At 47.3% G+C, this 23,707-nt stretch overlaps 1 protein-coding gene across 1 annotated transcript in view; it reads left to right on the forward strand.

The window, feature by feature from the left end:
- Positions 1-23,707, forward strand: part of Lmcd1 (LIM and cysteine rich domains 1) — a 61,877-nt gene that overhangs the window by 33,139 nt on the left and 5,031 nt on the right. The window contains exons 2-4 of the mRNA XM_051155027.1: positions 342-430; positions 4,661-4,916; positions 12,965-13,300. Of these exons, the coding sequence (XP_051010984.1) occupies positions 342-430; positions 4,661-4,916; positions 12,965-13,300 (681 nt within the window). The remainder of the gene's footprint in view (positions 1-341; positions 431-4,660; positions 4,917-12,964; positions 13,301-23,707) is intronic.

Raw genomic sequence — 23,707 nt, forward strand, 5'->3', positions numbered from 1 at the left:
CTGTTCCAGTGATGGACAGATCAAGGAATGAGTGAAGGTGAGGAGAGAGGAGCAGATGGCCCCTCACAGCAGTCCTCTGAAATAGCTCTGGCATTCGGAGACAGCCCTGGAGCCTGGCCGTGAGCCCCAGTAGAGCTTTTATTAGGAAGAGCCCCACCCTTCAACACTTGCTGCCGATGGCCCCATTCCCGGATGTTCTTCTCTGTTCCCAGTAAACAGAGAGTGGCAGCATATTGATCAGGAGCCCTTTGAACCCCACACAGTCCCTTTGCTGTTATGCCAAGTCTCGCGGAGGTCAATGTGAACGAAAACACCCTCTCTCTCTCTGTCTCCTTTTCCAGATGTCCCTGGGCCAGCAGCAGTCCGCAAGAGGAGTGGCTTGTCTGCGGTGCAAGGGAATGTGCTCCGGCTTCGAGCCTCATTCGTGGAGGTAATGGATCTGGTCAAGGAGACGCTGTCTGCTTTTGTTTCTTGACTGTCCTTTCCAAAAATGTGGGTGGTTTTCTCCACTGACATGATATAGGATGGATGCTAGGAGGGACACTTGGGGAACGAGAGCCCTCCTGCTTGTCCTAACTCAGCAATGAGTGGATGTTGTAAAGGTCTTGGGGGAGCAAAGACAAGGAAAATTTGTACTTCATAAACTATTTCAAGGTAGATAGTATCTGGTCCAGCAAGGATTGTATATATTTTTTCTTTCTGTAACCAAACATCTGACAAGAAGCAACTTAAAGGAGGAAGGATATATTTTGACTCACGGTTGGACGAGGTACCACTTGCCATAGAAAGGAAGGCATGTGGCAGGAGGATCCATAGTGGCAGGAGTGTGCAGTTGGTACTCCTCACATCTTAGTGGAACAGGAAGCTGAGGCCAGGCAGGAAGTTGAGATGGACTTTGAAAGCTTCAAAGCCCCACTCCTGTGGACCAACTTTCCCCCAACAAGGCTCCACCTCTTAAAGCTTCTATAACCTTATAAAACAGTTATCACCTAAGACCAAGTATTCAAGCATATGAGCTTATTGGAGAGACTTTACGTGCAAGCCTCAACAGATGACTATGGAAATGTGGCTTTGGGAAAGAACTGTTTCCTCTCAGATCTGAAGATGGCCTTGCTCTCAGCTCCCTCACAGCAGCAGCAGCAGCTCTGGGGTGGATTCGAGATTAGGTGTGACTCCTAACTAAATTAGCGGTCAAAGGCAGAGCTGGGGAGATAGTTCCATCAGTAAAGTGCTCCCAGAAGCGAGGTCCATCCATCCCCATTTTTAGCTATTTGTGCATACTGGGGCCTTGAAAGAAGTTAACTTATCCATCGTGTCAACCCTACTGGTCCTAAATCTTCTTTCCATCAGTGTCTCAAACAATACTGAGGAATCGCTTCATGTCTTCGTGGATAGCCAGATGGTCTCTGTTCATGAGACAGAGAGTAAGGGTTCCCTCAGTGCACAGGGGTCAGTCCTGGCCTGCTGTTTCCCAGCATCCTAACAGAGCCCTGTAGTGAACGTGGCTTGGTTGTCCAGTTGTTTGTGGAGGCAGAACAGGCCTGGTCCTATCTCCCATGCTTCCTAGGAGCAGAAGCCCCCGTGCACTGTTTTAATCCCTATGTTGCCTTGCCGTTCTGGATAGCAAGAGAATTTTGAGAGAAGCATAGATTGTATTCGGAAGTCCTACATAGAGTATGTCATCTTGCACTGGAATGACCGTACTAGGAGCTTAAATCAACTCATGTTCACACAGCGATGCCCCAGCATCTCAAGGGGACAGTCTTTCCACACAGTTTCAGGTCCCGGTTTTCTTGGCTAGTTGATAAAGACACTGTATTAGTTTGATTTCTGTGGCTGTGATAAATACCCCCAACTAAAGCAACTTTAAGAAAGAATCTACTTATTTGGGCCTACAGTTCTAGAAGGCGTATAGTTAGCTGATCTTGGTGGGAAAGGCATGATAGCAGAAGTATGAGGCTGGCCCGTCTCATTGTATGGGCAGTCCAGAAAAGAGAGCGGTCAGAAAGTGGGGCCACGCTACAAAATTTCAAAGCCTGCCTCCAATGACACTCTTCCTTCAGCAAAGCTCTACTTCCCAGAGCTCTATGACCTTCCAAACACCACCATCAGCTGGGAACCAACTGTCCAAACATGAGCCTATGGGGGATAGTTCATTTTCAGATCACAACAGATATTTCAATGGCTAAACTTTAGCCAACCTGGCTTGAAGGGAAATCCCCCCAACTACTGGGCTTAACTAACAGAACAGAATACAACTCCCAGTTTTCCACAAAGGGAGGAGAGTTGGCCACGTTAAATACACTTAGGTTGTTTGGGGATGTATGTGTCTCTCACAATATGGGTGCCTGACAAGAGTTAGGATAGAGTGGAAAGGTGACCTCCTCGTCTGTCACAGTGCCACAGTGTGGCCAGCAGTAAGAAGAGCACAGGTATCAGGGGAAGTAATGTGGGAGAGATCTCAAAGAACATCAAAGAATGTGTGGTTAACACCCCCCATCTCAAATGGTTTGCATTCCCAGCAGCTCATGGAGCATCCTGGCATCCCATATTAACCAGGTCAGCCCACAGCAGCCTCCACACCCAGTTCCATGTGTCGGGTATAGAGATATCAGAAGGTGGAGCAGAACAGAGAAGGCGTGCAGTTGGGGCTTTCCTGTGTCCCATCACACTGTGCTCTTCTTCACACTTCTGCTGTTTCACCTCTCGAGTGAAAAGGACTACCACCATCCATCAGCTGCTTTCGCAGCCTGCTTCTCAAAAAAAGAAGCAAACGAGTCCAGGGGACTGTGAATGAGATGCCCATAACAGGGGACTCCACCTGTAGAATCAAAATTAAAAAAGGACTTTTCATGTGTCCCAGTCTCATACACACACAGTGCCCTTAAGGTCCTTTGTCTCCTGCAGTGCTAGGACAAATCCTTCAGGTCATAGATTTGATTCTTCTCACATGGCAGCCCACCAAATGTGAACTTGAGGTGCAAGCACCCCAGATAGCGTTCGGTCCGTCATCCCACACAATAGGCAACCTGATACTAAACAAAAGTTAGATTTTATTTTAGTCTTCCTTAGCTCAGAATTTTCCAGACCACGGAACACTAGGCTCTCATCTGTGTCTGACCTACTCACATTTGGGAGTGAGTTTGGGCTAGCATCCATAGCCTGTATATCCCGTATAATAATATCTATTCCAGTTCAACCTTCCCTTACATCACGTTAAACCTTCCTCTCTTTCTTCCATGCCAGCTGTAAATTCCTTGAAGGTTCCAGTTAAACCTCCTCTTCAAATGAGAACTTTTCAACTCCCCACCCCCACCCCCGACACACACACACACACACACACACACACACACACACATACACACACACGATTGAAATTTGGGAGCTGATGGTGCCTCACTGAGAGAAGCTGAACTAAAGATGTTTTTACCCACATCCCAGGCATCTATCCACTAAAGGACAGTGTCCTCTTGCCTCCTAATCAGGATAATGAAAACTTCCAACATTGCTAACTACCCATTGAGGGGCATGATCAGAGTTGCGGGACCATGGCTGTAAGATTACTCAATGGTACCTCTGACAGCCTGATGTAAAAGCAGCAGGGCTCTTTCGGTCTGCCTTGACCCCGTCATGCATTGCCCCCTTGCCTTGCCCTTGTCCCTGCAGTTGTTTATAGCATCGCTCACTCTCTTTAACAATCTCTTAAACTGCATGCACTGGGGCGTCTGAGACACTACACAGCAAACCTATGATGACAGGTTTGTGAAGGGAGGGAAGAACACTTTTCTTCTCACACCATGAAACTCTCTGGAGTTCTAAACCTTAACAGCATGACACAAAACAGTCAAACACTTCCCTTTATTAATTGCCAGAGAGAGAGAGGCACCAGGGCTTTCAAGTGAACGTGAAACTTCCCCAGGATGTATCTCCTCCTCCTGAGCCCCTGACAGAGCCACTCCCCTAGGGCATCAGTCTCCCAAGCTGGAAGGTTTTACTCAATTCACTCCCTTTCCCTGGCTTCTGTCCACAAATCTGAAGAAAATTCCCACCAGATCTCACTTCAGTGGGCATGCTGAAGAATTTCGACCAGAACTTATGCAGCTTATGAATCACTGGAGACAATTTTAAGGATTCTTAAGAGCAGTGAACTTAGCATACATTTTTTTGTAAAGGGCCAAGTGATAAATATTGTAGGCTCTGCAGGTCAGAGGGCTTCTGTTGTAGCTATTTGACTGTGCTGTTCCACCCCCAAAGCAACCAAGAATAAATACAAATAAATGAATGTGGATGTGTTTCAATAAAACTTTATTTGTAAATGGAAAGTCAGGGGCCAGGTTCAGACCACAATCCACATACATTTTGAATATATTAGCATTTACCATGGTAACCACCAAGAGGAAACTGCAGCTCTTGTTTGCAAACAACATGGAACATGATCTTCTCTGATGATACTTGCATTCTGAGTTTGCCAAAGCTAGACAGAAAGATAGGTGCTGCCCCAATACCATTCCCTGTCCCAGAGGCCTTGTCAGTCTGCTGCCAGCCTTTCCAGGTTAATACAGTGAAATTTTAGGCTTGGTTTCAAAACAGTAGGTACTGCTGCTTGAGCTGAAGCACATCGTTTTGGAGGATTAACTCACTTGTTTCCACTGTTCCCCAGGAAAATATGCAAATCTTGTAAATGCAGCCAGGAGGAGCACTGCCTAAGCTCTGACCTGGAGGACGATCGGAAAATTGGGCGCCTGCTGATGGACTCCAAGTATGCCACCCTAACTGCCAGGGTGAAAGGTGGAGATGGCATCCGCATCTATAAGAGGAACCGCATGATCATGACCAACCCCATCGCCACTGGCAAAGACCCCACCTTCGACACCATCACCTATGAGTGGGCTCCCCCAGGAGTCACCCAGAAACTGGTAAGAATGGCTCCTTCCACTTGAGTGTTTATTGTCCTTCCCTCTTAAGCAGGAGCTGCGTCACAGGTTCCTGAATTCAGTGATCAAGTAGGAATGGCCACTGTTTCAGCTCTGCTTCTGTATCAGATAATGAAGAAGCAAAGACAGTCTGGACCTCAGTCTTCCTCACCCACAGAATGGGGAGAGGTGTTCATATGAACTCTTGGGGGGTTGTCCAGTTCTATACCGTGGGGGTGAGGGGTGGTATTCATTGGTGTCTTTGGGAATCCTCACTACTGAACTAGGAATGGCTCAGCAAGCCTACGGGAAAACAGGAGCACACCTCCCTCCTTAGAGATGGATGCCTGTTGATCTTAGATGAGGGAACGAATAGCTCTTAAGCAGTCCTGGACTCCTCCACCCTGTAGAGCAAGAGAGTCCCTTATATAGCAAGAAACAGAGTGGCTTTTGCAATTTGTTCAGGTGAAGCATGGGCCGATGGTAGTATCAGAGCGGTGGCAGAGCCAGGGCATGCCATGGGATCCAGATAGACATCCCCTGTCTGCCCTCAGCTCCTAGAGTGTGCAAGCCATCAAGCAGTGCTCACAAAGTCATCAAGTCATAAAGAGCTGACTGAGAGTGTCAGGAAGCAGCCAGGGAAAGCCCTGGATGTGCTCACCATCTAATCGGGGGGCAGCCATCGGGAGGGAAGGCTGTGATGAATGCCGCCTTGTCAATCCACATGGCTACAAAGCCCCTCCTGTCTGCCTTGCAGCTGGCTGGTCTCAGTTCTGGCCAACACTCTCTTTTCACTCACTCTCCCCTCTGCTTTCATTACCAAGTGGTCAGATCTGATTGAACCTTGGAAGTGGGACAGATTCAGGCTGTCCATCATCCTTCCCTACCAGAAGGAGAGCTAGATAGCTCTATCAGCCTTCCAAGCTGGTGCCTGCCAACCTGCCTGTGCCTCTGTATCAAGTACCACTGTACACTGGTCACCAAATTTACCAATGTGTTAGACATACACTGTTACAGGGAAACTGAGGCTCAGAGAGAGCCTGCAATGAGCCAGATGCCCAGCTGACTTAGGTAGAGCTAAGCCTTGGTCTCAGGCTTCCATACCCACCTCGGTCAAAGCCTAGGTTCCCTCAACCCCAACCCCACCCCAGGCCATTAGGACTAGTATGTGGAAAAGGAGGCACCTAAGAGAGTTAGCCTATTTGAAAGCAGGCTTCCAAGGAGGGAGAGAAGCTTGAGAAGGCTTTGACCACTAGCCAGGAAGGGGGCAGGGGAGAATGAAGAAGGAGGGAACAGGCATCTACTGAGAAGTCTGCATGTACGACTTCTGAGTATCTGCCACACCCTCTGTGTCACAGCCACTCTGTGGCTGAGTCTGCCACAGCCCAGTGTAAGGGGGAGCACACCCAGGATTGGGAGTCTCATGCCTCATGATCTGCTCTCATACCCAAGGTGACCACTGACAATCAGCAGTGATCACCTCCCACTGAGCCCATCACACCTCAGCATCCTACAAAATAGAGCACTCTGAGCACCGTTGCCTGGGATTGACACGTAACATGTAATCTCATTTAGTCCTTAGCTAATAGCAAGAGAAAAGTCAGGAAAGAGGTGCCTTGGACTGCAAGCTGCAAGAGGCTGCAAGCCCTGACTCCAGAGCCCAGGCGTCTTCTACTGGAAAACCCAGGAAACGGCCCTTTACCTGCCCCTTAGCACTCAGCATAGCTGATTCCTCTCCAGATGTTTATGGACTCTAGAAGTCGTTCCACGTGAGATCTCCCTGACAGACGCAGAGCAGAACATTACTCTGGCCACCAAGAAATTCATAAATCCCAGATGAGTCTTTCCATCTGAGCTGCCTCTTCCTAAAGGTCTGGGTTATGTGACTTTAACCAACTTCCCACAGAGACACCTGGAAGGCTGTCTTACAAAATCCAGACTAGCACCAGTCTAGGGCCCAGACTCCTAACTCTGCCACTATCTTCTATACTGTATTAATCCATAATGAGTACCTGGAGGCCTGGGTTGAGCAGGATCCCGAGTGAGCCCTTCATCAAGGATTGACTAGCAATGTCTGTCATGAGCATGGATAGAGAAGCAATGGCAAGGCCAGACCTCACAGCCTCACAGCACAGACCAGTGGCGAGTGGATATGTACGGTTCTTGACAATGCAAAGATGGAACCACTGCACAGTTGCCACAGGAACACTGGGTCCTGAGGAAGAAAATCATTCTCCAAGGCCTAGTCAAGAATCCACTTGCAGCTACACATACCCATAGGCAAGGCAGAGTTAAGGGGAGCTATGGATGCGAAGATAATGAGTACCAGTGCTATGGGATTCCTGGCAAGGGATGGGGCAGGTACCGAAAGCCAGAGAAACAGACATACTCAAGGGATTTGGGATTCTCATACCAGGTGACAGGGAAGAAAAGAGCTTAAGACCCAAGCTCCTGGGCCCAATGTTGTCACTACTACATACTATGATTCTAGAACTTACTTAACCCTTCGGTGCCTGTTTCCCAGGTTATAGCAGTACCTTCCTCCTGGGCTTCTATGAAAATCAAAGGAGTTAGCCAATGTATAAGAGCTTTACATTAGAAGAGTCTGGGAATGCGCTAAGACCCACTATACTGTGACCTATCCCCACCACTGTTAAACCATGGAACTTGGGGTAACCCAGAGCCCTAGCAAGAAAAAGTTATTCCTCCAAGAAATGAATTCTATAACGAGGCTGCTTCAACAGCAGGAATCGGGGAAGTGTTTCCTGAGAAGCAAAGCTCTTACCTCCCCCTTCCCGAACCCCTGCTTTGGCTAATAGGGCCAAGACATTGCCTAGACAGCACCTAAAGAGGGGCTGTGTGGGTGACTGGGCCCCACAAAGCTGTGTCCTAATCTGTCTGCATGGCCCTGTACCCTGGCCTACACACTGGCTTACTCAGCTGTCATGCCTCGCTGTCTTGGGATGGCTACAGCCCCTTCTCTGTCACCGCCCATTGTCCCCAGAGGAACTGACCCCAGGATGTCTGTTTCCACTGTGCACCCAAAAGAATCTGTCTGAGGGCTCCCCTCCAGGCATGCCCAACACACCTCTGGTAGTGCATAAAAGTCTCTTCATGGTTTCCAGATGATTCCTACACACTCAAGGCACTGAGCCTTGGTTCTTGAGAGCCACCTAGGCAACAGTCATGCTAGCATCCATTTGTTACTCCCCAATAACAAAAAAAAAACAAAAAACAAAAAAACACAAAACCCCACTACACTCACTGCCTCCTAATACAGGGTGGGGAAGAGTCCTTTACCAGATGGGGCACCAGCTATGTGGTGTTCCAAGGGATCTGTTGTCCTTGTATTCGCTATAGGAGCTCAGCCTCCTTGGCTAAGTAGAGTCCTTTGGCCGCTTTGGCCCTCTTTAAGCTGTTAGCTGGAGGGAACCATCAACTTCTCCCTCTCTTTATTGTGAAGTAGTCAGGCAAGCTTGCCTCAGTCCCTCCTAGTGGTCACACAGGCTGTCCTTAACTTGCTAGATGACAAAATTGAGGTCCACAAGGATCAGGCACGAGGGGAGATGGGTTAGTTGCTGAGCCTGTCCCCTGCCATTCCAGGGCTCTGGCCACCTCCTGTTTCTGGGAAAGCACTTGAAAAGCAACTGGGCATGTACAGATAGACCTGGAGTTGATCAAGTGTACCATGAGCATTTTTGTGCCAGCTAAGACTCAGATTGCGGGGGGCCGGGGGGAGTGTGGTGGTTCCTAGTATCTAGGACATAGTCAATAAGTAGGCATCCACCGTCAGATGTCAATCTGACTCCAGCAGAAGCTGGACATGTGGCTCTTGTCTTCTTTAGAATGTAGTTATTAGAAAACCCAGTGACTGTCAGGCCTGGGACATACCCATCCCAGGTTCTTCTCCCATGTTATTCAGCTTCCTGTTGCCATGACAACTGGGTGAGATAATCAGCTTATAAATAGAAAAGGGTTGTTTGGGTTCCTGGTTCTGGAAGTTTGGGTCCTGTGGTCAAGTAGGTCCCTGTGGCACTACAGTAGGAACATAAGGGAAGTGTCTTACTTCACAGCAAGGAAGCAAGAAATGACCAGGGTTCCTCTCTCTCCCTTCAAATGCTTGTCCGCAAGTGAACCATAAGCCCACTACACTCCACCTCTTTTAACTGTCCACTGCCTCCCAAAAGCACCAGTAAGAAAACCAAATCATTAGCACATGAACCTTGGGGCACAGTCAACCCTCACACTGTGGCCCCTCTGCTCACTCTCACCAGAAAGCAGCTTAGGCTGCTCACTGTAATGTTCAGTACAAGTTACATGCCACTTCCCACAATTCCAAGGGAGTCTGGTTCTGAGTGGTGAGATTCAGGCCAGCTGAGTTCACAGAGGATGGACAGTGGGAGCCAGGCAAGCTGGTGATGAGGGAAGGGACAGAGATGGAAATAAGAAGCTTGCCACTCGTTTCTCACACTGTGACCTTGACCTTTCTCACCCCCTGACCTTTCATCTCTGGGACCCACTAAGGAGATCATCTCTGGCAGGGAAGGAAACAGTAGTTATCTGTGAACACATTAATATTCAGACAATTACCAGTCATATAGACAGGAGAGTTTTATTGATGTGAGACCCTGTGGATTCTACTCTTAGAGGTGCTGACATGTATTTTAAAATTAATAAACCATAAAATACCATATTCTCATAATGATCTCATTATACTTCTAAGAAAAGGAATTTTAGACTAGATTTATTTTTCTTTTAATCAGGAGTATTGCTCACGGGGTAAATGGAGTAAAACTGTTCCATTTGGAAGGGAACAATGCCTGCACTGCAAAGCCTCATTCTCACCCAAAATGAAATCTGTGGTTAAGCCTCGGGCAAGGAAAAGCTCATGCAAGCTCGTCTAAGGTGTTACCAATTGGTCCAGCACTTCTCCTTCCTGGAGAATTCTTGAGTTTTCAAAATCCCAGAGCACAAGTACTTTGCCTTGCTTCAGTTCCCCGGCGAGGTGCCTGGAGTCCTAGCTCCTTTATCCCATCCATTTGTTTCTTGCTAGTGTTTCATTTTCCCCTTGTTGCTGTGACAGAACACAGGACAGAAAGAGCTTAAGAAGAAGCGCTTATCTTGACCCACATTTTGAAAGGGTACGGCCCTTCAAGGTGGGAAAGGCGTGCTGTGGGAGTGGCTTGTGGCTGTGGCAATGAGAACAGATGGCTAATGACTTGTTCACATCTCAGAAGAGCAGGAAGCAGAGGGAGAGAATGCTGGAGCTGGGAGCAGGCTATCAATCCCAAGGCATGTCCTCTCAGTCACCCACCTCCCAAAGATTTCACAGCTCCCCAAAATAATACCACCAACAGAGAACCCAGTTTTGGGGCACATGAGCCATAGGAGACATTCTGTATTCACACTGTAACAGTAGTGTCAGGTCTTAGACTAACTCTTGGCCTCAGTGACTAGGATTCACCCACAGCATGCACATCTGTCCTGATGAGCTGAGGACATGTGCTTGGGGTATCGACATTTTAGTGACTTTTCCAAAGGCTTATCATACACAGGGTCAGTTAACAAACTTGGCAGATAAGTATAGGTGCATTTCCAAAGGAGAAGTCACAGAGAGGAAAGCAAGGGGAAGGAACGCGATGAGCACCATGGTGTAGGCAGTGTAGGCCTGTTCCTGGACCCCACAGCCTGCTGGGCTTGTGTGCTACTCACTTTTGCATCTGAGAAACATGAAGAGAAAGGATGTGAAGGTGACTGCAGTTAAACAGCTAGCACACCCAGGGCCAAGTTTCAGTCTAAGACAGGCTAAATCCAGAACTTTCACTGGTTGCATTGGAAGATAAACACACTCACACACATGAGTATACACACACACACACACATGTGCACACACGCGCGTGTGTACATGCACGCACACACACACACACACACACACACACACACACACACACACACACACACACACACTAAGTTGGCCAAACCTTCTTTGTAAAGAAGATACAACCAGGCCTTTTCCCTGGTGAGCATCTCCATCAGCAGAGGTCACAATAAGGCACGTAGACTGTAGGACCAGAGAGAAGACAGCCCCATGCTGGCCCAGGTCAAGTGAGGTCAGCCTCTTTGCCTTCCTGTTGCTGTAATTCCATAACAGTTTTATCATCTGGTTACTGCCCAACAAGTAACAACAGAGAAGAGCTTTAATGGAGTGGCTTTGCTTTGGTGCCGCAGGCACACTTACTTTCCTTATTTTTCTTGTTGTTGTAACAAAAATACCTGCCAAACACAATTTAAGAGAAAGGATTTCTTACATCTCCTAGTTTCAGGGAACCGCCCCTCATAATGAGAAGCAGATAGCAGTAGGAACTCCAGGTGTCTGGTCACAAAATTGTATGTGCAGTCACTCGCAAAGCAGAGAGGGGTGCTGACGTTTTTTTATTCACTGTGAGACTCATACCACCCATGAGGTGCTGCCACCCACATTCAGGGTGGATCTTCCTTCCCCAGTTAAACCGTCCTAGAAACATTCTCACAGACATGCGTCGAACTGTGTTTCCCTGGTGATTCTAAAGCCACTCAAGCTGACAGTGGATATTAACCATCTCATCTGCCATCGCCATCACTTTACCTCAGAAAACAGCAAATTGAAGTTCATTTCCATTCTGACAGAAAATGAAATGAGTAAATAGATACCCTGTCCCTTCCTAATGTCATCACAAAGTGAAAATCACCGTAGCGCATGCGAATGAACAGCAGACTGACACAGTCATCAGCCAGCACTGTCATGCCAAGTCAATGAGCAAATGGAGAGCCAACTGGCAGGTGTGTGAGTCAATGTTTCTTTCTCACCTGTCAAAGTTGGTAGCACAGTGGCAGAGCACCTGCCCGGTGTGTATGCTGGTTTGCTTACATCTTGAAATGTGTTAGTCACAAGACAGCATTGTACAGAGCAGGTATCCCTTGGACCTACAGCTTGATGCACTGAGACACCGTCACATATCCACAGTTCTAGCACCAAGTGAAAGATACAGAACCATCTCAGCATATACAAGCTACAGGGCATGCATTTCTCCTTTGCATTCTTGATCCCATTTATGTATTCTTACTTGAGACAAGGGACAGGTATTGCTTTGTCGGCTTGTAAAAGAAAAACTAAAGCTGAAAATTATAGTGCTGGGGCAATAGTTGTCTAACTAAAGCACATAACTAGCAAGCATAAGAGCTTGGGATCAATCCCCCCAGAACCCATTATTTTATAAAGAGGGCATAGTGGCACATGGGACCCCAGTTCTGGAAAGGCGGAGACAAGTGAATCCCTGGGGCTTGTTTGGTGGCCAGCCAATCTAGCCTAGGTGGTGAGCCCAAGGCCAAAGAGAAACCTTGTCTCAAACAAAAAGTAAATAGTAATAGTTTACTTTCTGTAGCTGTGATAAAACACTTTAATCAAGAGCAATTCAGAGAAGGAAAGGATTTTGGGGGGGTTGGGTGTTTTGTTTGGGGGGATTGTTTGTCTGTTTAGCTTACACTTCCAGCTCACAGTCCATAATTAAGGAAAGTTAAGGCCGGAACTTAAGTGTGAATTCAAAGCAGAACCTGTGGAGGCGCATTGCGCATTGCTCGATAGCTTACTCAGGTACTTGCCCAAGGCACTTCCCACAGTGGGCTGGGCCCTCAACATCAATTAACAGTTAACACAGGCCCTCAATGCCCACAGACTAACCTGATAGAGACAGTTCTTCAATTGACTCTTTGGGGGGATGATTCTAGGCTGTGTCATGTTAGCTGACACTAACTAGGAAAATGGCATTTGAGGAACAACAACAGCTCAGGTTGGCTCTGGCCTCTGCATGTATGTACACACATGTAAACACACACGGCGGGCAGGGGGAGGTGGAAGGAATGGAAGGAGAGACAGAGGGAGAAAGTATTTATGTTTCACTCTCTGGTAAAAGTGGAGGATCACCATAGTTTGTTCTAAGTGGATTGTGTCTTGGCTTCTGTGACCATGAACTATAGCCATGTGACATTGTTTCTTCCACCCCATCCCCCTGTAGGGCCTGCAGTACATGGAGCTGATCCCCAAGGAGAAGCAGCCTGTTACAGGTACTGAGGGCGCCCTCTACCGCCGACGCCAGCTCATGCATCAGCTCCCTATCTATGACCAGGACCCCTCTCGGTGCCGCGGACTTGCAGAGAGTGAGCTGAAAGCAATGGAAGAATTCGTCAAGCAGTACAAGAGCGAGGCCCTTGGGGTCGGCGAGGTAGCCCTCCCAGGGCAGGGAGGCTTACCCAAAGAGGAAGGCAAGACACAGGAAAAGCCAGAGGGCACAGAGACCACTGCCCCCACCACCAATGGCAGTCTGGGTGACCCATCCAAGGAAGTGGAATATGTGAGTGTCCCTTGTCTCTCTGATCTGGCTGAAGCTGCCCAGGCCAGGACTATGCTGTCAGCGTCCAATCTTGCCATACTGTCCTCTTAGTCATATCTTTATTCATGTTCAGAGAAGGAGGCAGATATGTGTTCCTCTGTGTCAGACATCACTGAAGGAAAATAACACCAGGGTCCTGCCCTGGAAAGGATAATAGCCTAGAACAGTGGTTCTCAACATGTGGGTCATAATCCCTTTGGCAAACCTCTATCTCCAAAAAATATTGAGATTAAAATTCACAACAGTAGTAAAATTATAGTTATAAAGTAACAACAAAAATAAGTTTATGGTTGGGGGTCACCACACATGAGGAACTATCTTAAAGGGCTGCAGCATTAAGAAGGTTGAGAATCACTGCTTCTGGAGATTGCCACAGATGAACAAATGGCCACAGCTTAGGAAAAGGGCATCTAGCCTCCCTTGGGATAAGGATATGCTCTGAAAATATAAGGTTCAACCTGACATGTGAGAAATAACTCAGGACCACCCAAGCTGTAGACTGAGCCTCATACCTCCTTAAAGAATGAGCATTTGGGGAAAAATGGCCTAAGTTCAAACAAACAAAGTACAACTGGCATAGTAATAACTGCCCCATGTGATGATGGTATGACAAGCTTGGGGAGTGGATGACATGAGCCTAGAGAGGCCAGATGAGTTTCATACTATTCGTGCATCTGTCATGGGATCGTCTCTTGGGTTCCACGAAGTCAAGCAAGGAGAGGTCACAGTCCTCTATTAGTGGGAACTTTGGGCTGAGGATTTGATCTAAAGGGAAAAAGCTGTGGGTCAGAGTTGGGCATGGTTCCAGCTGTGTGGCTGCCAATTTTCCCTAGCAACTGTGTGGAAGATGCACATACCTGGGGCCATGTTGAGAAAACACAGAAGAGAAGCCATTGTTTCAGAGGTGAAATTCTCATGAGTGGATTTGCCTTAAGCTGTTCCACAGGCCAAGTCTAGAACCATTGGGCTGGTGGTCACTATGTTTCTACTGGGAGGGTCTTTTCGTTACCCTTCAGCCAGGTGGCCTCTTTGGCTGCTACTTAACAAGGATCCCTTTGTTTTCTAGGTCCTGCCACTGTGGTCTGACATAAGCAACTTATGAGAGGAAGGTTCTATTTGCCTTGTGCTTTTAGCACTTAGTCAATAGTCTCTTGGCACTATGCTTGAGCAGTATGTCACAAGAGAGGGATCACATGGGTGGGTGGGAAGCATCCAGTAGACAGAAAGTGGAGAAAAGGAATAGAAAAAGGAGCCAAGGCAAGATATTGCCTCTAGGGACAGGTCCCCAGTGACCTTCCCAAATCTAGCTAGGCCTTATCGCTTACCTTTTGTCATCTACCAACAATGCCATCATATTTATTAGGTCAAGGATTGCATGATGCAATAGTCTTTAGAAGTGACCTCACAAACACCCCCAGAGGAGAATTTTATTAATCCCCTGGACAATCCTCAATCCAGCCAATTGAACAAGCAAGATTAGCTATCATGGCTCTGACGTGTGTCTTGCAAGGAAGAGGCTGGCAGTCTCTAGTAAGCCAAGAAACCCATAGAAAGACAGGCCAAGAGCCTGCTTACCCTGTCCTTCCTGACTCTGGGTTCCATAAATACCTCTCAGCTCCACTCTCATTCTGCCTTGGCCCAATTTGGGATTGCCATCTAAAGAGCCACAGTTTTCTCTTTTAGCCGAGAATTCCAAGATTTTGGGGTATTGTTATTGTTGTTGTTATTATTGTTATTACTATTATTTAACAGTGAGACTTTTTTGTAGATATATGTTTGAAAGACTTTAAAGAGAAACTAAATCTAGTTACCATAGTAGCTACTAGCACACCACCCCAATCCTGCCCAGTCTCCAACCTTTAATAGTTGTCTGTGCTTGAAGAGTGAGTTTTAAAGAATTCTAACTTGGAAGAGAATCTCTTGATGTCATTGTGACTTCTCCAAATTATCATTCCCAAGGGAGAGATGCTGTTCTGAGAATGTATCTTGTCCTTGACTGAGCCCACATATTTGTTCAACATAGACTGGAGCAAAGATGCCCTGAGATTCTGGGTCCTTGCCTGTACTTAACTCTGGGGAATATTTGTGACACTTTGGAAGCATTTAAGTAATAACATTGGTCAGTAAGCAGCATATTCCACAGTCAGGAATGAGGAGGAAGCTATTAAAATGAATTTGTCTCATGCCTGTGAAAGATGTAGTTCTCTGCCCTGCCCTAAACACAATTTTAACTCAGTCTCTCACTGTGTCATTAGTGGGGTCACACCTGTCACTCTCTATAGATTCTGAGTGCTTGTTCATCTCTGCATCTATAGTGGGTATCTTGGATATAAACGGTTGGTGCTCAACACACATGATCCACAAGTAAATTAACGTTCAACTATGCTGTCCTCTGGAAGATAAGGAACAATCTGAATATTATGTTGCCTAAGAAGACAGTGGCATTCCTTTTCCACATTGCTTAAGTACAAAGCTTTCCTCAGACTGTCAGGTCTCTTTGTATTCTCACAGTTACCTGGTGAGGTGTGGACTCTCAGGTGTACACACAGTAAATAGTCTGTCCAAGATTTCATTTCCATAATAGTATCCAAGGATAAAGTATCTGCTTGCTCTTTGTTCCAGAAGAAAGCACCTGTGTTCTCTGTCTCCTCAAAGCAGGAGAAAGAATCCCAGAGAAGGCAATTCAGCAGCACAGCAGGGCAAAAGCTGTGTCCCCAGAAGCCTTGCTGCTGAGGGTGGTCCTGAGCCACTCTCTGCATGCATGGATGGATGGATGGATGTGTGCATGGGTGGGTGGGTAGGTGGATGGATGGATGGATGGATGGATTTAAAAGAACCTTGCTTTTAAAAACGCCATCCAGTGCTTTCAGAGTTCCTTGCATTGTGTTCTAAAAATACAAGCATAGAATCTAACACTGTTTTTTATCCTCCTACCACTTACTTCAGCCCTTGACACTGCATCATGTCCCTCTGCTACCCAAGATCTCCCATCATGCAACACTGTGTGCTACTATACTCATTCACTGTCCTCAAAGGCTTCTTAAGCTAGGCCATGCCCTTCCTTTAAAACATCAGTATAGCAGCAATGGCCTTTGGCAGCTGAGTTCTCCCTACCCTGAACACGCCACTCTCACAGAGGAGTGTCATGCCAGAGCCCTTTCTAAACTGCCTCTGAGAAACTCTCTCCAAGGGGCTGCAAATCATGGAAATCCCACTACTGGATCTCAACCAGGATGCAGGACGCAGCTCTGCCTGAGCCCCACCTACCCAATGGCTGCAGCTTTTCTCCAATGAGAATGAGTTCAGTTCACAGATCCAGACCCCAGGCTTAGCTTTCAAAGCCTGATATGTCAGACAGACATGCCAACAGGGCATGTTGACCTAAATCAGCAAAAGTGTATCTGTCTACTTGGACAGTGAACTAAGAGGTGTGGCTGTCTCCCCCAACCTCAGAGCCGATCTAAAATCACTATCATTGTACTTACAGTGGGAGACAAAAGCATGGTGGAAACACCCTCAGCCACGGAGCATTCAATAAGGCCTCCCCATAAGAAAGTCCCAAGGTAGAAACACTCCAGTCTCCTCTGATGTCACTCCTAGGGGGTTGGGGGAACTGGCTTTTCAAATCACCAAGGCCAATTAAATGTCTTAAATCTTTGTGATGACCATGAGATGGCTTGAGGTCATCAGACAAATTTCTCAAATGAGGAGCCTAGTACACAGTTATAGTGGTCTGCTAAGTAGTGGTAGGCTGACGAATCCCAGGTTTTGTCATCACTAACGTGTAGTGTGAGCAATCCTGAGAGGAGCCTCTAGAAAGGAATATATATATATATATTTGTGCTAATATCTGGAATGAGCCACAGCATTTGACTTCCCTGGAGAATAAGACCCTTTTCTCTGTGTGCTGGTAAGATCAAGACATCCTACTCTAGCCGTAGTCTGTCCTCATGAGTCTAAGGAGCATCTCAGGGCTTTTGCCAAGGAATTGTGAACTCCAGCAACTTGGGTTCTATCCTAGCAGTCTGCTCAAAGCCCCTCACTCATTCTCCAAGGCCTCAGCCCCCATTTCTCTCTCCTGCGTAGGATTTACAAATGCCTGCACTATGCGGGCCGCAGCCTGTATGCTCTGACTCCTGACAGTTTCTCAGGCAGTTTCCCTGCATTTGGAGAGCACAGTGGATGTTCGCTTGGAAATTGAATATACAGGGTTCCCAGGCATGTCACTGTGCCCAGGCATTTCCGCCTTTCCACCACCCCACACTTGAAACTTAAGAAAGGAGACGGAATGCCAGAACAGAGCATAAAATGTACTCTCCACTGTAACCCCTGGTCATTCCTAGCAACAGCCCCCCTGCTCCCACCATCACCTTGCCCCTTCCTCCGGTCACCCCTAAACAGTGCGCAACAGAACCAATGAAGACTAGTGGAGGCTCCCTACAGTCTTGAGAATACATTCATAAGATCCCAAGATACCCAGTGGGATGCCAGAAGTAGTCCAACTCGTTTCCCGCCCCCCCCCCCACATCCCCACAAAAATGCAAAGGGGAGCACAGCGGCCTTGGACACCACCCTCCTCCATAGGACGGCCTCTCTGATGGAAACTTACAGCCCCTGGCAGCTCAGGCTGAGGCCCAGCCCAGAAGGGACATATTTGTGGGCAAGGGACTTCCAAGTTTTTGCCGGAGCAGATGTTTGGCTTGTGGACTTTACAGGCTGCCTTTCCTGCCAGCCCTAGTTGGGGACCCCTTCTTTCTGAGCTGGAGTAAAGGTGGAGAGAGCAGTGAGGAACCAGCAACCCAAGCTAGCCCTTCACCCTCTCTCACCCAGGTACCCATGGGTGGGAACTTAGGAGCAGCCCTCAAAGTCATCATGGTGGCCAGGCTCTTCAGCCTCTGCCTCTTTCCTTCACAGTCAGGATATTTTAATGACATTCAAAAAGGTCATTCTTCCAAAGAAAAATCCCTTTATCCTATTTTTTATACTATAAATCCTTTTCCATGTGGCTATGTGACTTTTACAGTCATTTTTCTTCCTTCTTTTGAGTGGGCTGCCTAATACTCCATTGGCTAAAATAGCCAGTGGCAAGCTATTTTCAGTAAAATGACATAGATAGATAGATAGATAGATAGATAGATAGATAGATAGATAGACAGATGATAGATATATTGGCAGGCCCTGCTACCTTTACTCAACTCAGCGCCTGTATCATGCTGCTATAGGCACTATCTATTGGCTGTGAGCCAATAAAACTTTATTTACAAAAACAGAGGGTAGACTGGAGTGAATCCATGGAGAAATGTAGTTTGCAGACCTCTGAGCAAGAAAAGCTATCTTCAGCTTTTTTTCTAGTGATCTGCGGTTTGCCTTTTCTTTTGCTTTTGTTTTTATAGGCTAAGCAGTGATGTTGACTGTGATGTTGGTGTTAATGATGGTGTTGCTGCTGCTGATGGGGATGGTCACAGTAACGATGTAGATGATGGTGATGGTGATGATCACGGTGATCATGTAGATGATGATAATGGTTCTGGTGATGATGGGAATGGTGGTAATGGTCCTAGTGATAACTATGTTGATCATGGTGTCAGTGATGGTCCTAATGATGGTAATGATGACAATAGTGATGATCTTGGTGATAATGTGATGATGCTTATGAGGTGACAATGTTGTGAGCTGCCATTCTTTACCTGTTATGTCAGGTACCATGCCAGAAAATTCCCAGGTCATTTTAACTAATTCCAACAATTAGCCTATAAATCAGTGTGTGTGTGTGTGTGTGTGTGTGTGTGTGTGTGTGTGTGTATGTGTGTGTGTGTGTATTCTTTCCCATTTAAAAAATGTTTTATTTTTAAACTTGTATATATATGAGTGTTCACCTGCGTGTGTGTGTGTGTGTGTGTGTGTGTGTGTGTGTGTGTGTGTGCATTATGTCTGTGTCTAGTGCCTGTCAAGGCCAGAAAAAGATATCAGATGCCCTGTAACTATAGTAACATATGGTTGTAAGCTGACATGTGGGTGCTGGGAACTGAACTCTTCTACAGGAGCAGCAAGTGTTTTCAAGTGCTGATCCATCTCTTTAACCCTTTTGTGTCTCTGCATCCACATAGAGTGTATAGCAGCATGTGATATTGCAGCTCTCCCATGTCCCTGGGTCTAGACATTGTGCAGGGACCCTGCAACAGAAAACATACTGAACACTTCTACTGGCTCAGCTGTGTGTCGGGCAGCTTGCTTTCTGTACAAAGCTGGTCCTTGAGCTCCCAGTGATCAAAGATACATCTGAGAATAAATGCAGCCTACTGTTTCTCTCATGAGAGTAGCCATGTGCTTCATGCCCTCTCAGTACTGAGCAAGCAAGGGAGATCCAGTTAGAAACACCTGATGGCTAGCTTCCATGGCTAAGATCCCATAGTTACAACCTGCTCCAAAAAGACACATTAGTAAAAGGGCTGTTAGCAATAGTGGCCACCATGGATGATGAGTTCCCTGTAAGCCAAGGACCATTCCTGTTACTGAGGTTTGAAAAAGCCCTAGTTTCCATTGTGTGTCCCTCAAGATGAAGCCATAGTGCTCACCCCATTGCAGGCCTGGGACCCTAACCACTATGTAGCCAATATTCTCCTTCGGTACCCTCTGGGGCCTCAGGAAGACTAGTGTGTAAGAAAACAGAACTCTGAAATGATGCCTGGCCAGAAAATGGGGAGGAGGGGGACTTCTGTGGGACACAAGGCTGAGAAGTAAAGATGGGGACTATGTACCATAAGAGGACATGGGAGATGGTGTTTATAAATAAATTGTTGAGTGTTTGCATTGGAGCGAAGCCAGTGCCTAAATTTGAGGCCTTGTATTAATATTTACTGGAGTGTAATGGTGAGATTTTCATGAGGCACTCTGGATTTAGACTGGGAAGACCTTTGGATAAGAGCCTTCCAGGAGAAAAACAGTGTGATTGGGATGTGCTTCTGGCAAGCACAAGACAGAGATTACTGTAGCTACAGAGGCCTTTTTGTGCCCATGGGTCCCTGTGAACCTCAATCCTTAGATACAGTTCTACAGCCACATGCCCCTTGGCCACTGCCCTGAACCTGCTGTGGCCTAAAACACTTTGTGTCATGCTGCAGCCATGTGATTCTAGGTGTCCCTGTTCAGTGTAGTTATTTCGTTAAGCTGTGGAGGAAGCCATCCTGGCCAAGCGGCTTGTGTCAAGAAGGTCCCTTTTGTTCTTGGATCAGTCACTTGACCAGAGCTTCATATAGATATCTCACCTCTGTCCACTCAGCTTTTCGTTGACAGGGGCCTGAGCTTGTGTTTACCCTGGACCGGGGGAGAGGGGAGGGAGACACACAGCTGGTTAGTCAGAAGAGGGACTCCTCTGCTGCTTTCTCCATGTGATGATCACCTTGGTATGGAAACTTCTGGATGCTCTAGCTTCTTTCTTCTCAGGAGTCCCCAAGGGTGTGTCTTAGAGTCTGAGTAAAGCTAAATACATGAGCCTTAACTTATGACAGCTCTGCTTAAGAGTGTTCAGATTTACACTGTTGTAAAAAAAGGGGGGGGGGATGATAAGGATTTGGGAGACACTAGGTGCTGGAGTTTGATATTTTCCTGGACTAGCCTTGGGTACTGCTCTCCTTCATGGCTCTGGGCAGGGCAGCAAGGCACAGCTGCTTGTCAGCCACACTGTTGTAAGAGTGGACACGAAGACTCTACTAAATAGTGTTGCCGAGTCAGCAAGATGAGGGTTGGCAATGCTGGGCACATGGCAACTTACGTTTTCCACTTCTGATGGCACCTAACCCCTGTCATCGGCAGAGGAGCACCCTCCTGCTTTGTTCCATAGGGTGGCATTCTACACATTCTGTCCCACCAGACTGGGACAGGATTTCTCAAGAGAAACGGAATTCAATGCCATGCCCATTGGAAGAGTACCCAAAGACTATGCCAATGCAATCTGAACACATCCCAAAGCTGGGAACGCATAGTCCCACAGAGGGTTGTCCTTCTCAAAACAAATGTTTAAGTACTGCCTAGGCCCAAGCACAAGATACTCAAAGTCACTCATTGTGACTGTGGTATTCCCTCCTATTCATTTACGTGTTCTGTTGCCCTGGCTGCTAGCATGTTGTGGGGCCCCTCCTGCCTCTGTCTCCTGGGTACTGGGATTATAAACATAAAGCACTGCTTTTGACTATTTAACTAAGCATCTTATCTATGTGTGGGGGGGTCATAGAAAGTCATGGCCATGGAGAAAAAACTCTGAAAGGTTTGGTCCTAATTCCCTCTCCCCAGGGGAAAGTGCGGGGAAGCAAGGTTCTCTGGCAGATACTGGGGACACTCTTAGGAGCAAGATGAGCTTAGACACTTGGGAACAAAGCAAAATCTGCTGATATGCTCAAGATAAATGACCTTCGAAATGCCTTGGGACCTCCTTAGTCCCAAGGAAACTCTGCCTGCCTAGTCCAACTCCTTTACCAATAAGTCCAAGAACGGCCACATTGGGCTTCCTTGGAAAGTGTTAAAACAAACACTCTATAAATTCAAATTAGCCTTTGTAGTTCCTGAGCCATGGGCAGACTTTGCACGAAGCTCATGTGTCAGGATTTAGTAGTCCACAGGACTGTTTCTCAAAGTGAGACACCTAACAGTACTCGTCTCTCCTTAGACCTTGCAAGTTCCTGGCCTGCTGAATCCAATGCACTAGGGAAGGAGAATAAGAGAATGCGTTGCTACAAGCCCTCCAGCAGACCTCAGGCAGAGAACAAGGGTCTCCAAGTGGGCAGGGCTAGAGAAGAGCAGCGGTCACAAGCCCAGAGCTGAGAGTCACTGGGCATGGTGCAGTGGCAAAAGATGGTCAGACTGGTGGAAGTCAACTGATGTTCTGGCCTGGCTCAGCTGGAGAGAGTGGGCATCGGAAATGCAGAGCATGGGAGGAGCCCCATTGGCCAGTCTACATGGTACAGCCTTCTAGCAATGGAAAGCCAGCTCCAACCCTGATGTCAGCATGACATGGTCAACTTAAGGGAGTGATTTAATCCTCCTGAGCCTCAGCTTTCTAACCTATGCAGGAAAGGGTCAAAATGAGCCCTGCAAAAGCTGAACACATACAATAACCTAAAATAACCCCAAAATGCTGTTACTACTAAGAATGTCCCTGTTTGACAAATGATAAAACTGAGACGTAAAGAGGTTAGCTTGCCTAAGGTCACAGCAATCATGCAGGCAGCCTGACTCCAAAGCTCGGCCTGGGCAGTTGAGAAGCTGCGAGCTTCACCAAGGGCGGCGGTGGAAAGTGCCAGGATTACAGAACCCAGGTAGACATAGGGTCTGATCATTCATTGCCCACCTGTTCCTGGTGGCTGAGAGGCCATGAGGCTGACAGGCCCAGGACAAGCCCAGAGCCCTCAGCCTTTGAGATGACCAACATGGCAGAAGGAAGAGGAAGAAGAGTGAAGGAGGTCACCCAGAGGCAGGAAGAGAAAACAGGGTGCTGAGACATGTTGAAGGAGTTCATTACACTACATTTTTACAAACCAACAATGACACTGTTTGCCAAAAAGAGCTAGGGACAGGTAGTAACTGTCACCAAAAGAACCATGGGGAAAGCATACTCCTCAGGCAGGGACCTGACACAACACTCTTAGACAGAGGGGCATACTGACAACAAAGTCTGCGAAACTCATCTTTTCCTTCCTCCTTGCCATCCTGGTTATTGCCCCACAGCTTAGTTCACATCACCACACCCCTGGCCTCAAGGACCCACAATGGTTCCTTCCTACCTCCAGAACAATCTCCATCCACCACATGAGTCCAGGGTCACCCTTGAGCACCCACCCAGGCTGCCTTTCTTAAAAGCCTCACACCCTCTGCTCCATTCCTTGTGTCACTCTGTAGGTGCTTGCCAGCATTTCTCCACCCCTGTCCTCTCCTTCCATGTTAAGCCACATCTGGGAATCTAGGATGTGGAAGGCCAACAGTAAGTTTCTTCTGTGTGGGAGGAAAAGACTGGAAATTTCATTCCACAAAACTTAGAAGCCAGACAGAAAACTTGCTGTGTGCTCCAATAGCCCTGGCCACGTGGTTTACAATGCCTGGGTGAGCTAAGGGGGCAGGGCAGTGTGCAGGAATAGAGCTGACTGTCACTTATGCTTGTGGCCCTCTGATGAGTCCCAGGCTGGTAGTACTCAGTCATGGGGAAAGGTATAGAGTTTTCAGTTGACTGGGGGGTTGGGAGTGGAGTGGGGGTTTCATTCCCAAGTAGGGGAAGCAAAGCGGAGAAACTAGAATGTCCTAAGGTCCATTATCAGGCAGGAAGGATGCAGTTCACATCTATCCAGATGACCAAATGCCTGCCATGTCTAGACACGAACT

This window comes from Acomys russatus, chromosome 13 (genome assembly GCF_903995435.1).
Source record: "Acomys russatus chromosome 13, mAcoRus1.1, whole genome shotgun sequence".
NCBI lineage: Eukaryota > Metazoa > Chordata > Mammalia > Rodentia > Muridae > Acomys > Acomys russatus.